Source organism: Pan troglodytes, chromosome 3 (genome assembly GCF_028858775.2).
Source record: "Pan troglodytes isolate AG18354 chromosome 3, NHGRI_mPanTro3-v2.0_pri, whole genome shotgun sequence".
Lineage (NCBI taxonomy): Eukaryota > Metazoa > Chordata > Mammalia > Primates > Hominidae > Pan > Pan troglodytes.
Window position 1 is genome coordinate 984307 of NC_072401.2, and position 18850 is coordinate 1003156.

An 18850-nucleotide genomic window follows, 5' to 3' on the forward strand; every position below is an offset into this window, starting at 1 on the left:
AACAGCAGTGGGGCCGTCACAGGCAGGACAGGGGCTGAGGTGGCGATGTCAACAGCAGTGGGGCTGTCACAGGCAGGGCAGGGGCTGAGGTGGCGATGTCAACAGCAGTGGGGCTGTCACAGGCAGGACAGGGGCTGAGGTGGGGATGTCAACAGCAGTGGGGCTGTCACAGGCAGGGCAGGGGCTGAGGTGGCGATGTCAACAGCAGTGGGGCTGTCACAGGCAGGACAGGGCTGAGGTGGCGATGTCAACAGCAGTGGGGCTGTCACAGGCAGGGCAGGGGCTGAGGTACCGATGTCAGCAGTGGGGCTGTCACAGGCAGGACAGGGGCTGAGGTGGCGATGTCAACAGCAGTGGGGCTGTCACAGGCGGGGCAGGGGCTGAGGTACCGATGTCAGCAGTGGGGCTGTCACAGGCAGGACAGGGCTGAGGTGGCGATGTCAACAGCAGTGGGGCTGTCACAGGCAGGACAGGGCTGAGGTGGCGATGTCAACGGCAGTGTGGCTGTCACAGGCAGGGCAGGGGCTGAGGTGGCGATGTCAACAGCAGTGGGGCCGTCACAGGCAGGACAGGGCTGAGGTGGCGATGTCAGCAGCAGTGGGGCCATCACAGGCGGGGCAGGGGCTGAGGTACCGATGTCAGCAGTGGGGCTGTCACAGGCAGGACAGGGCTGAGGTGGCGACGTCAACAGCAGTGGGGCTGTCACAGGCAGGACAGGGCTGAGGTGGCGATGTCAACAGCAGTGGGGCCGTCACAGGCAGGGCAGGGGCTGAGGTGGCGATGTCAACAGCAGTGGGGCTGTCACAGGCGGGACAGGGGCTGAGGTACCGATGTCAGCAGTGGGGCTGTCACAGGCAGGACAGGGGCTGAGGTGGCGATGTCAACAGCAGTGGGGCCGTCACAGGCGGGGCAGGGGCTGAGGTACCGATGTCAGCAGTGGGGCTGTCACAGGCAGGGCAGGGCTGAGGCGCCGATGTCAACAGCAGTGGGGCTGTCACAGGCGGGGCAGGGGCTAAGGCGGCGACGTCAACAGCAGTGGGGCTGTCACAGGCGGGACAGGGGCTGAGGCGGCGACGTCAACAGCAGTGGGGCTGTCACAGGCAGGACAGGGCTGAGGCGCCGATGTCAACAGCAGTGGGGCTGTCACAGGCAGGACGGGCTGAGGTGGCGATGTCAACAGCAGTGGGGCTGTCACAGGCAGGGCAGGGGCTGAGGTGGCGATGTCAACAGCAGTGGGGCTGTCACAGGCAGGACAGGGCTGAGGTGGTGATGTCAACAGCAGTGGGGCTGTCACAGGCGGGGCAGGGGCTGAGGTGGCGATGTCAACAGCAGTGGGGCTGTCACAGGCGGGGCAGGGGCTGAGGTGGCGATGTCAACAGCAGTGGGGCTGTCACAGGCGGGGCAGGGGCTGAGGTGGCGATGTCAACAGCAGTGGGGCCGTCACAGGCAGGATGGGCTGAGGTGGCGATGTCAACAGCAGTGGGGCCGTCACAGGCGGGGCAGGGCTGAGGTGGCGATGTCAACAGCAGTGGGGCCGTCACAGGCGGGGCAGGGGCTGAGGTGGCGATGTCAACAGCAGTGGGGCCGTCACAGGCAGGGCAGGGCTGAGGTGGCGATGTCAGCAGTGGGCCCATCACAGGCGGTACAGGGGCTGAGGTGGTGATGTCAGCAGTGGGGCCGTCACAGGCAGGACAGGGCTGAGGTGGCGATGTCAGCAGTGGGGCCGTCACAGGCAGGACAGGGCTGAGGTGGCGATGTCAGCAGTGGGGCCGTCACAGGCAGGACAGGGCTGAGGTGGCGATGTCAACAGCAGTGGGGCCGTCACAGGCGGGACAGGGCTGAGGTGGCGATGTCAGCAGTGGGGCCGTCACAGGCAGGACAGGGCTGAGGTGGCGATGTCAACAGCAGTGGGGCTGTCACAGGCGGGACAGGGCTGAGGTGGCGATGTCAGCAGTGGGGCCGTCACAGGCAGGACAGGGCTGAGGTGGCGATGTCAGCAGTGGGGCCGTCACAGGCAGGACAGGGCTGAGGTGGCGATGTCAACAGCAGTGGGGCTGTCACAGGCGGTACAGGGGCTGAGGTGGCGATGTCAGCAGTGGGGCTGTCACAGGCAGGACAGGGCTGAGGTGGCGATGTCAGCAGTGGGGCCATCACAGGCGGTACAGGGGCTGAGGTGGCGATGTCAACAGCAGTGGGGCTGTCACAGGCGGGACAGGGGCTGAGGTGGCGACGTCAACAGCAGTGGGGCCGTCACAGGCGGGGCAGGGGCTGAGGTGGCGACGTCAACAGCAGTGGGGCCGTCACAGGCGGGGCAGGGGCTGAGGTGGGGACGTCAACGGCAGTGGGGCTGTCACAGGCAGGACAGGGCTGAGGTGGCGATGTCAACAGCAGTGGGGCTGTCACAGGCGGGGCAGGGGCTGAGGTGGCGACGTCAACAGCAGTGGGGCCGTCACAGGCGGGGCAGGGGCTGAGGTGGGGACGTCAACGGCAGTGGGGCTGTCACAGGCAGGACAGGGCTGAGGTGGCGATGTCAACAGCAGTGGGGCTGTCACAGGCGGGACAGGGGCTGAGGCGGCGATGTCAACAGCAGTGGGGCTGTCACAGGCGGGGCAGGGGCTGAGGTGGCGACGTCAACAGCAGTGGGGCCGTCACAGGCGGGGCAGGGGCTGAGGTGGCGACGTCAACAGCAGTGGGGCCGTCACAGGCGGGGCAGGGGCTGAGGTGGCGACGTCAACAGCAGTGGGGCCGTCACAGGCGGGGCAGGGGCTGAGGTGGGGACGTCAACGGCAGTGGGGCTGTCACAGGCGGGACAGGGGCTGACCCATGGGGTCAGACTGAATGGGGAATGGGGGCCCCAGGGGTTGGTGGGTCCTCAGGGGGGCCTCCTGGAAAGGACTTGAGGCCAAGCCTTGCGAGGAGGAGGGCCTGGGATGAGGGCCTGGAGGCAGAGGCCAGAGCCCGTGCGAAGGCGGTGAGTTCGGCAGGAGACAGACTGAGTGTGCGAGGGACGCAGAGGGCGCAGGGGGTGGGGCCGGGCCTCCACCTGCGGCTCTGGGTGAACCAGTCACGCGAGGAGAATGCACCTGGCGATTCCACACACCTACAGCGAGTCTCCTGAGCCGCAGGCCCCGGGGCTGTGGAGAGCTGTCTCCATTCAGCAGGCGCCGGGGCTATGGGGAGCCGTCTCCATTCAGCAGGCGCCGGGGCTATGGGGAGCCGTCTCCATTCAGCAGGCTCCGGGGCTATGGAGAGTGGTAGGGCGGTCGCCATCTGCACCTGCTGTTTTCCCAAGTCCTGTTCTGGACCCACTAACTCCAGTGACTGAGGTGACTTCTTCACACGGGCACGGGGCCAAAGCTCCTGACCGATGCAGGGACACAGGGGGCAGGACATAGATAGGGGCTGGGAAGGCTGGGAGCTTCTGCTGAGGGTGGCACCAGCAGCAGCTCCATGATTGTGACTGAGGCCAGGGCGGCTCCGCGACGGTGACTGCGGCCAGGGCGGCTCCGAGACTGTGACTGGGGTCAGGGCAGGAGAGTGTGGAGGCCAGTGAGGGGGGTCCACACCCATCGGTGAGGCAGGAGTCAGGGTAGGCTGCAGACCCGGGCGGAGATTGCGAGGCAGGGGTCAGGGTCACTGGAGAAACATGGCTCAGGAAAGGCTTCAGGGAGAAAAAGGTGTTGGACGAGAGAGGCTGGTGCTCAGGGGCTGCAGGGGGGCCGGGCCTCAGCAGGGAGGGAGGGAGGGACTCTGGGAACAGCAGAGCCGGCACTGAGGATGCTGCCAGGGAAGGGCACTGACGTGCATGGACCTGGAGGATGCCACTGGCCAAAAGCTAGGATCTCACTCACGTGTGGGATCCGAAAACCCTGAATTCATGGAAACAGAGAGTGGAAAGGGGGTTGCAGGAGGCCGGGGCAGGAAGAGAGATAGAGAAAGCAGAGACGTTGGTGAAAGGGTGCAAAGCGTTCGTTAGCTGGAGCTGTGGGCTTCAAGGTCAGCCGCGCTGTGTGGCGGCCACCACTGCCGTTAACCACAGTACACAGGGTGCTCGGTAAGTGCAGTTCTTTTTCCGAGGATTTATGATGTGGGAAAAGTTTTAAATTAAAAATAAGAATAAGAATGTAAAACAATACAGTAGAACAGCCGTTTTCATGGCCTTGCCTTGCACTGGGTGCTAAGTCATCGGAGATGATTTGAAGTCCTGGGGGTGCATGTGCAACCTCTGTACAAACTCTAGGCCATTTCACATCCGGGACTTGAACATCCTCGGATTTTGTTATCAGAGCGGCGTCCTGGAACCAATTTCCCTGAGGATGCCGAGGGATGACTGTATTGTATACCAAATTGCTAGAAAATAGATTTGTAATGTTCTCACCACAAAAAAACAAGTTGGTGAAGTGATGGATATGTTGATTAGCTTAATTGAATCTTTCTGCAACAAATACTTACATCAGAACATCACACCAAACCCCATAAAACATAAACCCCATCAATACACAATTATTCAACTGAAGATAAACTAAAATCAGTAAAATCAATGTACTGGGAAATAAAGCTACGAACATCTCACTGCCCTTGGCAACAGGAGAGCCTGGTCCTGTTCCCGCCATGAGCTGAGTGCCAGGGGTTGGAACTTCAGAGGGCCTGGCAGGGAGAGAGCTGGGCTAGGACACCGCAGCGGAGGAGAGGGAGCTGGCACCATGCAGTAGAAGACCCAGCGGCCGCCGCGAGTGTGAGGAGGCAGGGCCTGGCGGGGCCTGGGTCTGGGCCTTGACCAAGGAGGCAGAGAAAGATGGCCCAAGGAGGGCCCTGGGGTGAGTCTGAGCCAGGAGGCAGAGAAAGGTGGCCCAAGGAGGGCCCTGGGGTGAGTCTGAGCCTGGCGGCAGCGCTGACCCAGCAACCAGGGGCCTGTGCAGCGGGATGTCCTGAGTGGGGTCTGGCCAGGACCTCGTGGAGTGCGTCTGCAATGCTTCACTCTCAGACGCTTGGCGGAGGCCACAGGGGGCCTGACGTCCGGAAACCACAGCCCGATGTTCTCAAAGCCCTGCTCGCCACAGGTGGTTCTGGAGCAGCCGGGCGGAGGAAGGGCTGGTCGGATGTTTGCCTGTCAAGCTCAAAGCGACAGATTCCACTTTCCACTCGTCCACTCCTGAGTGATCAGGGACACGACCGCAGCCTCGAGGCCTCACCGCCAGCCGGCTCCCGGGCCCCACAAGCTCAGATGAAACCTGGCCACGGAGCCACCAATCAGGGTCTGTGCCGGGCTCCACGGCTGGGCAGGTGGTCAGATCAGGGAGCGCACCTGTGTCAGGCTTGAGTTAAACCCCTGCTGCTGTGGTCAGACGGGCGTGAGGGTGGGAGTGGCCACAGGCCCACAGGTGTGCCCCTCCCTCCAGGTGCTGCTGTGGTCGGCCAACAAGGTGTTTGAGGAGCTGACGGACATTGAGAGGCAGTTCCACAAGGCCTTCTACACGGTGCGGGCCTACCTCAACTGTGAGCGGTACTCCGTGGGCCTCCTGGACATGACCAAGGAGAAGGTGAGGCTTCCGTGGCTCAGGGACCCCCTGCCTGGCCCGACCCAGGTCCCGCAGTGACCGCCCCACCCTCACCTCTTCTCTGCCCAGGAATTTTTTGACGTGTGGCCTGTGCTGATGGGAGAGTCCCAGCCGTACTTGGGCCCACGCACGCCTGATGGCCGGGTGAGTCTTAGGGGAGGGGCCCAGGGCCTGTCCACACGCCTCTGTTTCCCTGACTCCAACTCCAGGGCAGGAGAGGGAGGGATAGGGGTGGGGTTTAGGGAGGTGGGAACTGGCCGGTGGGACCCCGGGTGCCTGTCTGTGGTCTCCACCAGGCTCCCCTGCTGCTGCACTCCAGGGATGGGGTGTCCAGGGCTGGTCCCTGAATGAGGGCCGCCAGGCTGGTCGTGAAGACCCACGTCGGCTCTGATTGTGGGGGCTCCTGCTGCCCCATCTCCCCACGTGGGACCCCCTGTGCACGTGTAGGATGCGTGTGTGTGTGTGAGAGAATACGGGCCCAGCTTGTGTGTGGGATTGTGCGGAACACAGACTGGGAAGACAGATCTAAACCGCGGCGTGTGATGCGTGTCCCGTGAGTATTGGTGACGGTCTGCATGTGTGTGCACCCTGAGCCTGTGCATGTGTGGACATGGGTGTGAGTGCGCCCGCATTCGTAGAATACCTGCGCACGGCGGAGACATCTGTTCACGTGTGTACACATGCACGGTTACGTGTGTGGGGGTGTGCATGTGTGTGCATGCATGTGGCTGTGTGTAGCTGCGTGTAGCTGTGTGTAGCGTGTGTGTGTGAGCCCCTCAGAGCTTGGCCAGGCAGCCCCCTGACCAGTGTCTTCTGCTTCTCAGGAAATTGTCTTCTACAAAGTCATCGATTACATCCTCCACGGCAAGGAGGAGATCAAGGTCATTCCGTAAGTGCAGGATTTTACCAGAAGCGTCCCCGGGGGAGGGACCGCCCCTCAGACCCCGGCTCAGCCCCCAGGGCCGTCCTCCCAGGGCTTCCCACAGTGCAGTTAGCAGCACCGGCCTGGCCCGGCCCCACCTGTGGTGCTCTGTGTGCCGTGGGGCATAGTGGAGTTGGGGGTGAGACAGAAGCCGACTCACTGTTCTGGGAGATGGTGAGGAGGACGTGGGCCGCTGAGGAGCCCGAGTCACTGTGGACATCCAGAGTGGACATACAGGGGACCAGGCAAGCTGTCCAGGCGGCCTCGTCAGCAACAATTGAGCATGAAGGCCCCAGGATTTGACCCTGGCGCCACCAGCCCCACCCAGACAGTGGACCCTCCAGCCAGGAGGCCGAGTCTTGGCCCTGTGGGGCTGGAAGAGGAGGGGAACTCCAGTCCGGAGGTCAGGGCAGGACTCCAGCCAAGGGAGGGGCAGCTGGTGGCCCAGTGGCCCTGTGATCCCATAAGCCTATTGGGACCCCATCCCCAGGCCTCAAGCAGGAACCAGGATCCAGGTGCCAGGCTTGAGCACAAGTCAGGGTCAGGGTGGCAGGGCAGGCACCAACGCTGAGTCCTAGAAAGCAGACTGAAGCCATACGGCCTCCGGAGAGGGAGGGGTTCCCAAGAGGGAGGGGCCCCAGCACGGCAGCCTGGGGAGGAGGAAGAAGGCAGCACAGCCGTCCTCCAACCCACACCCTGGCCTCCTCGCCTCCTGAACCCCCTGGCACTCAGAGAAGAGAGTAAATGCTGAGGATGGCACATGAGCCAGAGACCCCCAGACCCCTGCACACACGCCCAGTCCATCTGACCCCAGTACACCTACATCCAGCGCAGCCTGGCCCCTCTGACCCCTGCACACACACGTGCAGCCCAGACCAGCCCCTCTCACCCCTGCACACACACGTGCAGCCTAGACCAGCCCCTCTCACCCCTGCACACACACGTGCAGCCTAGACCAGCCCCTCTCACCCCTGCACATACACGTCCAGCCCAGGCTGGCCCCTCACCCCTGCAGACACACGTGCAGTCCAGCCCGGCCCCTCTCACCCCTGCACACACACATCCAGTCCCTCTGACTCCTGCACGCACACATCCAGCCCAGCGTGGCCTATCTGACCCCTGCTTTCTGCCCACAGCACACCCCCAGCCGATCACTGGGCCCTGGCCAGCGGCCTTCCAAGCTACGTGGCAGAAAGCGGCTTTGTGAGTCCTGTGCTGTCTGGAGTCCCCACAGCCTTGCCCTCACTGGGTGTGGCGATGTGTGCTTCTCCTTGTCTCTGCCACGTCCCGCCCTCCCGGCCAGCCTCCACGTGCCTCAGTGAAGCCCCCAGCTGCCCTGCTTTACCTACTTAAAAGCTCACCTCAGGGCCACAGAGGCCATTTTAGATCATAACAGACCTTCTGCTGCTTTGGATGAAATCGTTTTTCTGATGCTTTTTCAGATTTGTAACATCATGAATGCTTCCGCTGACGAAATGTTCAAATTTCAGGTATCTGTCTGTGCCTTGGTAGAAATTATACTTACTTACAAAAGAGGAGATTTTGATTCAGCGATGATGAAGTGAATTAGTTTTTGCCACTTAAAAAACAACTTCAGCCAGGCATGGTGGCTCACGCCTGTAATCCCAGCACTTTGGGAGGCTGAGGCGGGCGGATCACCTGAGGCTGTGACTGCAGCCCCCACACACGCCCGCAAGGCCGTGACCGCGGCCCCCACACACCCCTGCGAGGCCGTGACCGCCGCCCCACACACCCCTGCGAGGCCGTGACCGCCGCCCCACACACATGCCCATGAAACCACTCCTGGTGGGAAAACGGCCTCTACCTCCTCCAGTGGGAAAATATCATGACACAAAAACCATGGACACAAACTCCAAATGCAGAGAGGGAGAGAGGGAATGCAGAGAGCAGAGACGGGAACACGAGCCCAGCCGTCACGGCTCTAGGGGAGAAGACGTGAGGTCACTCTCCCCAGCCACACGCCCGGGCCAGGGCCAGCCTCAGGGCGGAGCTCAGCTCTGGACACCGCTCCCACAGGAAGGGGCCCTGGACGACTCCGGGTGGCTCATCAAGAATGTGCTGTCCATGCCCATCGTCAACAAGAAGGAGGAGATTGTGGGAGTCGCCACATTTTACAACAGGAAAGACGGGAAGCCCTTTGACGAACAGGACGAGGTTCTCATGGAGGTAAGCACCTGGGCAGACGTGGTTCCGCCGGGGATGCCCTGCGAGGGGTGGGGCCTGTGCGGTGTGGGGGCCTCCCCGCCAAGCATTCGGCTGTGTGTGTGTGCCCGTGTGTGTGCTGTGTGCGTGCGGCCAGGGAGAGGACGACAAAGGGCCCCCCCGGGAGCAGGAGCCTCTGCAGAGCACCCGGCAGACCCCACACAGAAGCACTGCGACACCATGGTGGCAGCCCCAGGACCTGCCCGCCGAGCCACGGGGCCTGGCACACAGGCACATGGGAGGGGGCGCGCCGGGAGCGCTGAGCGCCAGTGACACTGCCATCCCCTCCAGTCCCTGACACAGTTCCTGGGCTGGTCAGTGATGAACACCGACACCTACGACAAGATGAACAAGCTGGAGAACCGCAAGGACATCGCACAGGACATGGTCCTTTACCACGTGAAGTGCGACAGGGACGAGATCCAGCTCATCCTGGTGTGGCGGGGCAGGGCGTCCAGGGGTCACCCAGGGGTCATGGCTGTGTGGTGGGGGCAGGTCATCCAGGGGTCACCCAGGGGTCACGGCTGTGTGGTGGGGGCAGGGCGTCCAGGGGTCACCCAGGGGTCACGGCTGTGTGGTGGGGGCAGGTCATCCAGGGGTCACCCAGGGGTCACGGCTGTGTGGTGGGGGCAGGGCATCCAGGGGTCACCCAGGGGGTCACGGCTGTGTGGTGGGGGCAGGTCGTCCAGGGGTCACCCAGGGGTCACGGCTGTGTGGTGGGGGCAGGTCGTCCAGGGGTCACCCAGGGGTCACAGCTGTGTGGTGGGGGCAGGTCGTCCAGGGGTCACCCAGGGGTCACAGCTGTGCGGTGGGGACAGGTCACCAGGGGCCACGGCTGTGTGGCGGGGGCAGGTCACCTAGGGGTCATGGATCTGTGGCAGGGACAGGTCACCAGGGGTCACAGCTGTGCGGCGGGGGCAGGTCGTCCAGGGGTCACAGGTGTGCGGGGCAGGTCACCCAAGGGTCATGGCTGTGTGGTGGGGGCAGGTCACCCAGGGGTCACAGGTGTGCGGGGCAGGTCATCCAGGGGTCAGGGCTGTGCGGTGGGGGCAGGTCATCCAGGGGTCACGGCTGTGCGGTAGGGGCAGGTCGTCCAGGGGTCACGGCTGTGTGGCAGGGGCAGGTCACCCAGGGGTCATGGCTGTGCGGTGGGGACAGGTCAACAGGGGTCATGGCTGTGTGGTGGGGGCAAGTCGCCAGGGGTCACGGCTGTGCGGCGGGGGCAGGTCGTCCAGGGGTCACAGGTGTGCGGGGCAGGTCACCCAAGGGTCATGGCTGTGTGGCGGGGGCAGGTCACCCAGGGGTCACAGGTGTGCGGGGCAGGTCACCCAAGGGTCATGGCTGTGTGGCGGGGGCAGGTCACCCAGGGGTCACAGGTGTGCGGGGCAGGTCACCCAAGGGTCATGGCTGTGTGGCGGGGGCAGGTCACCCAGGGGTCACAGGTTTGCAGGGCAGGTCACCCAGGGGTCACGGCTGTGCGGTGGGGGCAGGTCACCCAGGGGTCACAGCTGTGTGGGGCAGGTCACCCAGGGGTCACGGCTCCCTCTGTGCAGTGGGCGGCCAGGTTACCCAGGGGTCGCAGCTCTCTCTGTGTGGTGGGGACACGGCTCTGGGGCCAGAGCTGAGTACAGCCCTGGCATGCCCCCGAGGTCCCTCTGTCTGCACGGCCCTGGCATCCCTTTCCTGTGCTCAATCTCCCCAGCCGGGGGCCTTGCATGGCCAGAGCCCTCCTAGTCATCATGAGAGAGTCCCATCATTATACCTGAGGACTGTGTAAGGCAGTGCCCGAGAGAGGACAGGTGGGAAAGTCAGCAGGCCGTGCACACGGTCATTTGTCTCCAGATCAGAGGCTGCCAGGGCCTTCCCAGGGTGAAAGCACGAGCTCTTGACAGCACCTTCCTCCAGCTCACACGGGGTGGACGCACCGCCGTCACCTTGTCCCACATGCGAAGCTCTTTCTTGTGACACATCTGTGTCTCTGTGTAGCCAACCAGAGCGCGCCTGGGGAAGGAGCCTGCTGACTGCGATGAGGACGAGCTGGGCGAAATCCTGGTAAGAACCTTGCTCCCGTCCCTCCCATGGAGGCCGGCCACGTGTGAGGCTGGGAGGAAGAGTTCTGCATTCTCCGGGACCCGAGGGTGCTTTGCACACACGGTCATCGGGGATGTTGGTGCTGTGTGTGTATACTTGTGTATCTAAGCACCTTAGTGTACGTGTGTGTACATAAGCCTGGCTTTCACTCTCAGCCAGTGTGTCCCTGAGTGTGTTTGCATGGCCAGAATGTGGCTTTGATGTCTGCACTCCTGAGTGTATCTTCCTGTCTTACTGTCTCCTCTCAGTCTCAGCCAGTGTGTCCCTGAGTGCGTTTGCATGGCCAGAATGTGGCTTTGATGTCTGCACTCCTGAGTGTATCTTCCTGTCTTCCTGTCTCCTCTCAGTCTCAGCCAGTGTGTCCCTGAGTGCGTTTGCATGGCCAGAATGTGGCTTTGATGTCTGCACTCCTGAGTGTACCTTCGTGTCTTCCTGTCTCCTCTCAGTCTCAGCCAGTGTGTCCCTGAGTGCGTTTGCATGGCCAGAATGTGGCTTTGATGTCTGCACTCCTGAGTGTACCTTCGTGTCTTCCTGTCTCCTCTCAGTCTCAGCCAGTGTGTCCCTGAGTGCGTTTGCATGGCCAGAATGTGGCTTTGATGTCTGCACTCCTGAGTGTATCTTCGTGTCTTCCTGTCTCCTCTCAGTCTCAGCCAGTGTGTCCCTGAGTGTGTTTGCATGGCCAGAATGTGGCTTTGATGTCTGCACTCCTGAGTGTACCTTCGTGTCTTCCTGTCTCCTCTCAGTCTCAGCCAGTGTGTCCCTGAGTGTGTTTACATGGCCAGAATGTGGCTTTGATGTCTGCACTCCTGAGTGTACCTTCGTGTCTTCCTGTCTCCTCTCAGTCTCAGCCAGTGTGTCCCTGAGTGCGTTTGCATGGCCAGAATGTGGCTTTGATGTCTGCACTCCTGAGTGTATCTTCGTGTCTTCCTGTCTCCTCTCAGTCTCAGCCAGTGTGTCCCTGAGTGTGTTTACATGGCCAGAATGTGGCTTTGATGTCTGCACTCCTGAGTGTACCTTCGTGTCTTCCTGTCTCCTCTCAGTCTCAGCCAGTGTGTCCCTGAGTGTGTTTACATGGCCAGAATGTGGCTTTGATGTCTGCACTCCTGAGTGTACCTTCGTGTCTTCCTGTCTCCTCTCAGTCTCAGCCAGTGTGTCCCTGAGTGTGTTTGCATGGCCAGAATGTGGCTTTGATGTCTGCACTCCTGAGTGTATCTTCGTGTCTTCCTGTCTCCTCTCAGTCTCAGCCAGTGTGTCCCTGAGTGTGTTTGCATGGCCAGAATGTGGCTTTGATGTCTGCACTCCTGAGTGTACCTTCGTGTCTTCCTGTCTCCTCTCAGTCTCAGCCAGTGTGTCCCTGAGTGTGTTTGCATGGCCAGAATGTGGCTTTGATGTCTGCACTCCTGAGTGTACCTTCGTGTCTTCCTGTCTCCTCTCAGTCTCAGCCAGTGTGTCCCTGAGTGTGTTTGCATGGCCAGAATGTGGCTTTGATGTCTGCACTCCTGAGTGTACCTTCGTGTCTTCCTGTCTCCTCTCAGTCTCAGCCAGTGTGTCCCTGAGTGTGTTTGCATGGCCAGAATGTGGCTTTGATGTCTGCACTCCTGAGTGTATCTTCGTGTCTTCCTGTCTCCTCTCAGTCTCAGCCAGTGTGTCCCTGAGTGTGTTTACATGGCCAGAATGTGGCTTTGATGTCTGCACTCCTGAGTGTACCTTCTTGTCTTCCTGTCTCCTCTCAGTCTCAGCCAGTGTGTCCCTGAGTGTGTTTGCATGGCCAGAATGTGGCTTTGATGTCTGCACTCCTGAGTGTATCTTCCTGTCTTACTGTCTCCTCTCAGTCTCAGCCAGTGTGTCCCTGAGTGCGTTTGCATGGCCAGAATGTGGCTTTGATGTCTGCACTCCTGAGTGTATCTTCATGTCTTCCTGTCTCCTCTCAGTCTCAGCCAGTGTGTCCCTGAGTGTGTTTGCATGGCCAGAATGTGGCTTTGATGTCTGCACTCCTGAGTGTACCTTCGTATCTTCCTGTCTCCTCTCAGTCTCAGCCAGTGTGTCCCTGAGTGTGTTTACATGGCCAGAATGTGGCTTTGATGTCTGCACTCCTGAGTGTATCTTCGTGTCTTCCTGTCTCCTCTCTGCTTTGCCAGATGTTTAGTCTTCACCGGATGTTTAGTGGGCCTGACTTGGACTCTGTGTCCATCTATGTCATCTCTGCTGTCAGAGTGCCTAGGTGCCTGCAACTCCCAGTGTGTGTGCATCCGCATGTGTGCGCGCACATGGGTGTCTGTGTGCATGTGTGTGCACATGTGGGTGTCTGTGCACAAGTGTGTACGTGTGTGCATGTAGGTGTGTGTGCACACGTGGGTGTGCACATGTGGGTGTCTGTGTGCACAGGTGTGTACATGTGTGCACATGTGGGTGTGTATGCGTGCACGTGGGTGTCTGTGCATGTGTGTGCACATGTGGGCATGTGTGCATGTGTGCATTGTATGAATATGCACGTGTACACATGTCTGCACATGTGTGCACACGAGTATGTGTGTGCATGTGTGTGCACATGGGCGTTTGTGTGTGTGCCCGTGTGTGCACCCATGTGTGTGTGCTCACGTGCACAGGGGGGTGTGTATTGTGTGTGCATGTGTGTGCACATGGATATATATAGACACATGCTTGTGTGTGTCTCCTAGAGACGATTGCTGGATCAATGTGTGGGGATTATGTGGTGTCCCCATCACCCTGTGTCTGCCTATGCAATTTAGCCAGAATCTCCCGGGGCCACGAGCCTTGTGAGTAGGCCTTGGACTGAGCATGGGAATGTGCCTGGTGGGTCTGAAAGTCCACTGTTGTGTGTGTTACCTCATGGCTGTGTGTGTGAGCCTACATGCGTGAGTCTGCACGTGTGTGCCTGCATGTCTGTGGGTGTGCCTGGGTGCTCATGTGTGTGCCTGTGTGTCCACACCGGTGCCTTTGTATTCATGGGAGTGGCTGTGTATCCAGGTGTGCCTGTGTCACGTGTGTCTGTATCCGTGTGTGTGTGTGTGTTTCTTTTCATGTGCACACCTTTGTGTTTTCTTGTTTCAACAACATCACCCTGTCCACCCAACTGGGCAAGTTCTTCACTGTTGGGCCACAGGGTACAAGAGGGGAGAGTGAGGCTGAGCCAGGGGGGCGTGTGAGCAGCCTGGGATACAGCCTGGAGCGCCAGGAATGACATATCTCCTCAGAGATGCCTGAGGTGTCTGAGGCTTGGCAGGGGATCTGGAGAGAAGAAAGGATGAGAAGCAAGTGGAGGCTGTGGCAGGCCAACCTCTCTCAGCCCACAATCCCTCCCACAGAAGGAGGAGCTGCCAGGGCCCACCACATTTGACATCTACGAATTCCACTTCTCTGACCTGGAGTGCACCGAACTGGACCTGGTCAAATGTGGCATCCAGATGTACTACGAGCTGGGCGTGGTCCGAAAGTTCCAGATCCCCCAGGAGGTGGGAGACACCGCAGGGCGCATAGTCAGGTCCCTGAGGCCGCCCAGGACATGGGGGTGGGGATGTGATCAGGGCCTCAGGTGCCCCAGAAGGTGAGGGGGATGGGATTGGGGGTTCCGGATCCCACAGGAAGTTTAGAGGGCCGACATGTTCATCACAGAACAGGTAAAATGCACACGGGAAGTAAGCATAAAACAAATAATTGGATGGCTGGGTGGATGGCTGGATTGATGGATGGCTGGGTGGGTGAAAAGCAGGGAGGAAGGAGTGAGGTTAGGAAGGAAGGAAGGCAAACAGGCAAGCAGAAAGAAACAAAGGAAGAATAAATGAATGGATGGGTAGATGCCAATGGTAGTTGGATAGTTGGATAAATGGATGGATGGGTGGGTGGGCCAATGGTAGTTGGATGGTTGGATAAATGGATGGAAGGGTGGGTGGGCCAATGGTAGTTGGATAGTTGGATAAATGGATGGGTGGGTGGGCCAATGGTAGTTGGATGGTTGGATAAATGGATGGATGGGTGGGTGGGCCAATGGTAGTTGGATGGTTGGATAAATGGATGGAAGGGTGGGTGGGCCAATGGTAGTTGGATGGTTGGATAAATGGATGGAAGGGTGGGTGGGCCAATGGTAGTTGGATGGTTGGATAAATGGATGGATGGGTGGGTGGGCCAATGGTAGTTGGATGGTTGGATAAATGGATGGATGGGTGGGTGGGCCAATGGTAGTTGGATGGTTGGATAAATTGATGGATGGGTGGGTGGGCGGGCCAATGGTAGTTGGATAGTTGGATAAATGGATGGGTGGGTGGGCCAATGGTAGTTGGATAGTTGGATAAATGGATGGAAGGGTGGGTGGGCCAATGGTAGTTGGATAGTTGGATAAATGGATGGAAGGGTGGGTGGGCCAATGGTAGTTGGATGGTTGGATAAATGGATGGATGGGTGGGTGGGCCAATGGTAGTTGGATGGTTGGATAAATTGATGGATGGGTGGGTGGGCCAATGGTAGTTGGATGGTTGGATAAATTGATGGATGGGTGGGTGGGCGGGCCAATGGTAGTTGGATGGTTGGATAAATGGATGGATGGGTGGGTGGGCCAATGGTAGTTGGATGGTTGGATAAATGGATGGAAGGGTGGGTGGGCCAATGGTAGTTGGATGGTTGGATAAATGGATGGATGGGTGGGTGGGCCAATGGTAGTTGGATGGTTGGATAAATTGATGGATGGGTGGGTGGGCGGGCCAATGGTAGTTGGATAGTTGGATAAATGGATGGGTGGGTGGGCCAATGGTAGTTGGATGGTTGGATAAATGGATGGATGGGTGAGTGGGCCAATGGTAGTTGGATGGTTGGATAAGTGAATGGATAGGTGGATGGATGGAGAAGTGGGTGGATGAGTGATAGATGAGTAGGTGGGTCAATTAATGAATTAATAGATGGGTCAATGAATGGGTGAATGGATGGGTGGACAGCAGATGGATGGTGAATGGATAGATTTAAAGTTTTATTATTAGGAGTTCCAAGCAATTTGATCATTAGGCACATCATCTGGCAATAACAGGGGATTTGGTGTGGGCTGCTGAGGAGATAGAAGCATCCCATCACCTAAACAGAAAGCACAAAGTGGCCCCCCTGGTTTGGCCACAGCAGCACTCCTCGGAGACCCCCTGGGGAGGCGGGATGGCTTTCCCAGCCCTCGTCCACAGCTCTGTGCCCTCCCTGGGTTCTCCTGCCCTGCCCTGCTTCCAACATCTCAAGGGGCTTCCCACAGCCCAAGGAAGAGAATCCTCTTTTCTCATGCCCCTCTGAGAACAGGTGCAGCAGGCCAGCATTTTCAAAAGAAGTTTTACTAAATACTAAGGGAAAACACTCAAGAAAAAATGTATAGAAAATATTTGCAGAATAAAAAATATTTCCAAATAATTTTCTGACCCTAAAAATCACAATGGCCGCAGGAAGAGCCTCCTGGCGATGTCCGCAGGGCAAGAGAGACCAGCATTCTCTTGCCCTGCGGACATCGGCTCTCCCACCCCAGCCTGCAGCCCACACATTCTGCTCATTCAAATGTCCATGCCTAAAACCAACATCTTAAAATATGCTGCATCCCCAGAGGTCCTCCTCCCAGCTTGAGGCCAGGCAGTCGGATGGAGGCTGGGCGGCCCCTGAAGGCTGGGGCTGTTCTCAGCTCCTGCCCTGCCTGGCTCCACCCCAAAGGTGCCAATGTGGCAGCCCCCTACCCAGGAAGGCCAGCAGAGGCCAGTGGGAAACGCAGGGATGGGGAAGATCGGGAAGTCCAGGAGACGGTGTGGGGATGATGGCACGGAGCAGGGCTTCCACCGTGAAGTCAGCCACAGTTGCCGCTCTGGCGGGACTTACACGCTTGCCGCCGGAGCCCTGTGTCCTCTCGGCTCCCCCAGGTCCTGGTGCGGTTCCTGTTCTCCATCAGCAAAGGGTACCGGAGAATCACCTACCACAACTGGCGCCACGGCTTCAACGTGGCCCAGACGATGTTCACGCTGCTCATGGTACGTGGCTGCCAGAATCACCAGGGTTGTGCAGGCCCTCCTGGTACCAAGGGCAGCACTCAAGCACCCCGAGGGATGAGATGGGGGTCCTCCCAGGGCAGAAGGATGGAGGAGGGCAACGCCCTCTGACACCGTGCACCACGCACCCCAGCCCTGCGGTGGTCGGGGGTCCAACCTCCAACCCGACGCCTCGGTCATCCCAACCCCTCACCACTCCCCACCCTGCTGGAGCCAGGACCGGTGAGCAAGGTGGCCCTGTCTCTACAGACCGGCAAACTGAAGAGCTACTACACGGACCTGGAGGCCTTCGCCATGGTGACAGCCGGCCTGTGCCATGACATCGACCACCGTGGCACCAACAACCTGTACCAGATGAAGTAGGCACCTCAGGGCGGGCATGTGAATTAGCCCTAAATCAACTCCACGCCCTTGGCGTGAATTAGGCTTCGCATAGCAGGCTATGTAGAAAGTGGAGTCCACGGCCAGGGCCCGTACTCCAGCACTGTGGGAGGCCAAGGCAAGGGGATTGCTTGAGCCCAGGAGTTCGAGACCAGCCTGGGCAACATGGCAAGATCTCTCCTCTACAAAAACTTAAAAAAAAAAAAAAAAAAAAAAAAAAAAAAAACAGCTGTGTATGGTGGCGCACACCTGTGGTCCCAGCTACTTAGGAGGCTGAGGTGGGAGGATCACTTGAGCCCAGGAGGTCAAGGCTGTATTGAGCCATGATTGCACCACTGCACTCCAGAGTGGGTGACAGAGGCAGACCCTGTCTCAAAAAAAAGAAAGAAAGTGGGGCCCATCTGGAGGGGCTGCAGAGCGCAGGGTGGGCCAAGGGCAGGTCCCACGGGCCTCACCCCCACCACCTGTGTAACAGGTCCCAGAACCCCTTGGCTAAGCTCCACGGCTCCTCGATTTTGGAGCGGCACCACCTGGAGTTTGGGAAGTTCCTGCTCTCGGAGGAGGTTGGTATACTCACCCTCGGTTTCTGCTGTGGGCGCTGGGGACGCAGCGTCCGCAGGACGGCAGGGCCGTATCCTGCGGAGCAGGGTTCTGATGCAGCGGGTGAGCACTGGGTGGGTGAGCACTGGGGGAGGGCGGCAGAGAAGGCGGAGGGCCGAGGCTGAGGGCAGGTGCATCGGAGGCCCTGGGAAAACGCTTGTGGGGAAGACAACTGGAAAGGGCCCCTCATGGGGTGGGGTGGAAGCCGAAGGGGAAGCGGCCCGGGACCCACCAGCGGGGGAATGAAGGGCAGCCGAGCCCTGAGCGGCCCCCAAGGACCTGGACACTCAGCGGCCCCCTCCCTGCGCTTCCCGATGGTGACCTCTGAGGCCATCTGCGTCCCAAGCCGACGGTGGAGCCGCTGGTGGAGAGCTGGGCACCCTGAGGAGGGCTCTGAGCAGCAGGCGGATTAGGGGTCCCGCCCACCGAGGGCCCGAGGGCGGGGGCGTGAGAGGCACAGGCAGCCGAGGCGGAAGGGGCGGGGTCCCCGGGCACCCTGAGAGGTGGCCGCAGGGCGCCTGACGCGCTGGGCATAACCTCCGCAGACCCTGAACATCTACCAGAACCTGAACCGGCGGCAGCACGAGCACGTGATCCACCTGATGGACATCGCCATCATCGCCACGGACCTGGCCCTGTACTTCAAGTGCGCGCCTTCCGGGAGGGGGCGCCTCGCGGGGCGGGCGGGTAGCCTGGGACCCCAGGCAGACACGGGGGCGCAGCGGCGGCACAGCCCGGGGGACGCAGCCCCGGATTCCGTCCCTGCCCGCCGGCCCCGCACACCCCGGATGGGGCCTCGCTCGGGCTCCGCGCCTCCCTGCAGACGGGCGCTTGGGGCGGGGTCTCCACACTTGCTCCCACCTGCACCTCCCTTGTTCCCTGGGTTCAGGAAGAGAGCGATGTTTCAGAAGATCGTGGATGAATCCAAGAACTATGAGGACAAGAAGAGCTGGGTGGAGTACCTGTCCCTGGAGACGACCCGGAAGGAGATCGTCATGTGAGCGCGGGCGGAGGGGGCACGAGGGGTCCTTCCCCCGCAGGGACCGGGCCCACTCACC

The 18850-nt window shown here is 60.0% G+C and overlaps 2 protein-coding genes and 1 long non-coding RNA gene across 18 annotated transcripts in view; 1 reads left to right on the plus strand and 2 right to left on the minus strand.

Moving 5' to 3' along the window:
• PDE6B (phosphodiesterase 6B) overlaps positions 1-18850 on the plus strand; it is a 104509-nt gene that overhangs the window by 77791 nt on the left and 7868 nt on the right. For 10 of the 16 annotated variants that reach the window (XM_063808500.1, XM_063808507.1, XM_063808514.1 and 7 more), the window contains 13 exons: positions 5400-5540; positions 5628-5702; positions 6383-6447; positions 7617-7683; positions 7923-7970; positions 8518-8667; positions 8995-9138; positions 10690-10755; positions 14121-14267; positions 16686-16793; positions 17061-17170; positions 17668-17755; positions 18338-18789. In XM_063808500.1, coding sequence (XP_063664570.1) covers positions 5400-5540; positions 5628-5702; positions 6383-6447; positions 7617-7683; positions 7923-7970; positions 8518-8667; positions 8995-9138; positions 10690-10755; positions 14121-14267; positions 16686-16793; positions 17061-17170; positions 17668-17755; positions 18338-18789 — 1661 coding nt within the window. The remainder of the gene's footprint in view (positions 1-5399; positions 5541-5627; positions 5703-6382; positions 6448-7616; positions 7684-7922; positions 7971-8517; positions 8668-8994; positions 9139-10689; positions 10756-14120; positions 14268-16685; positions 16794-17060; positions 17171-17667; positions 17756-18337; positions 18790-18850) is intronic. The other 6 variants (XM_063808515.1, XM_054683638.2, XM_063808511.1 and 3 more) reach the window with 6 other exon arrangements.
• On the minus strand, positions 5436-13127 carry LOC134809845 (uncharacterized). The gene is made up of 4 exons (XM_063809298.1): positions 13118-13127; positions 10466-12590; positions 6641-7984; positions 5436-5519 (listed from the first exon to the last, which is right to left on the minus strand). The coding sequence occupies exons 1-2, from the start codon at positions 13125-13127 to the stop codon at positions 11026-11028; spliced, it is 1575 nt and encodes a 524-aa protein (XP_063665368.1). The 3' UTR covers positions 5436-5519; positions 6641-7984; positions 10466-11025.
• On the minus strand, positions 15747-18345 carry LOC129143828 (uncharacterized). The gene is made up of 2 exons (XR_008547733.2): positions 17770-18345; positions 15747-17156 (listed from the first exon to the last, which is right to left on the minus strand). It is a non-coding gene; the product is annotated as an uncharacterized LOC129143828 (long non-coding RNA).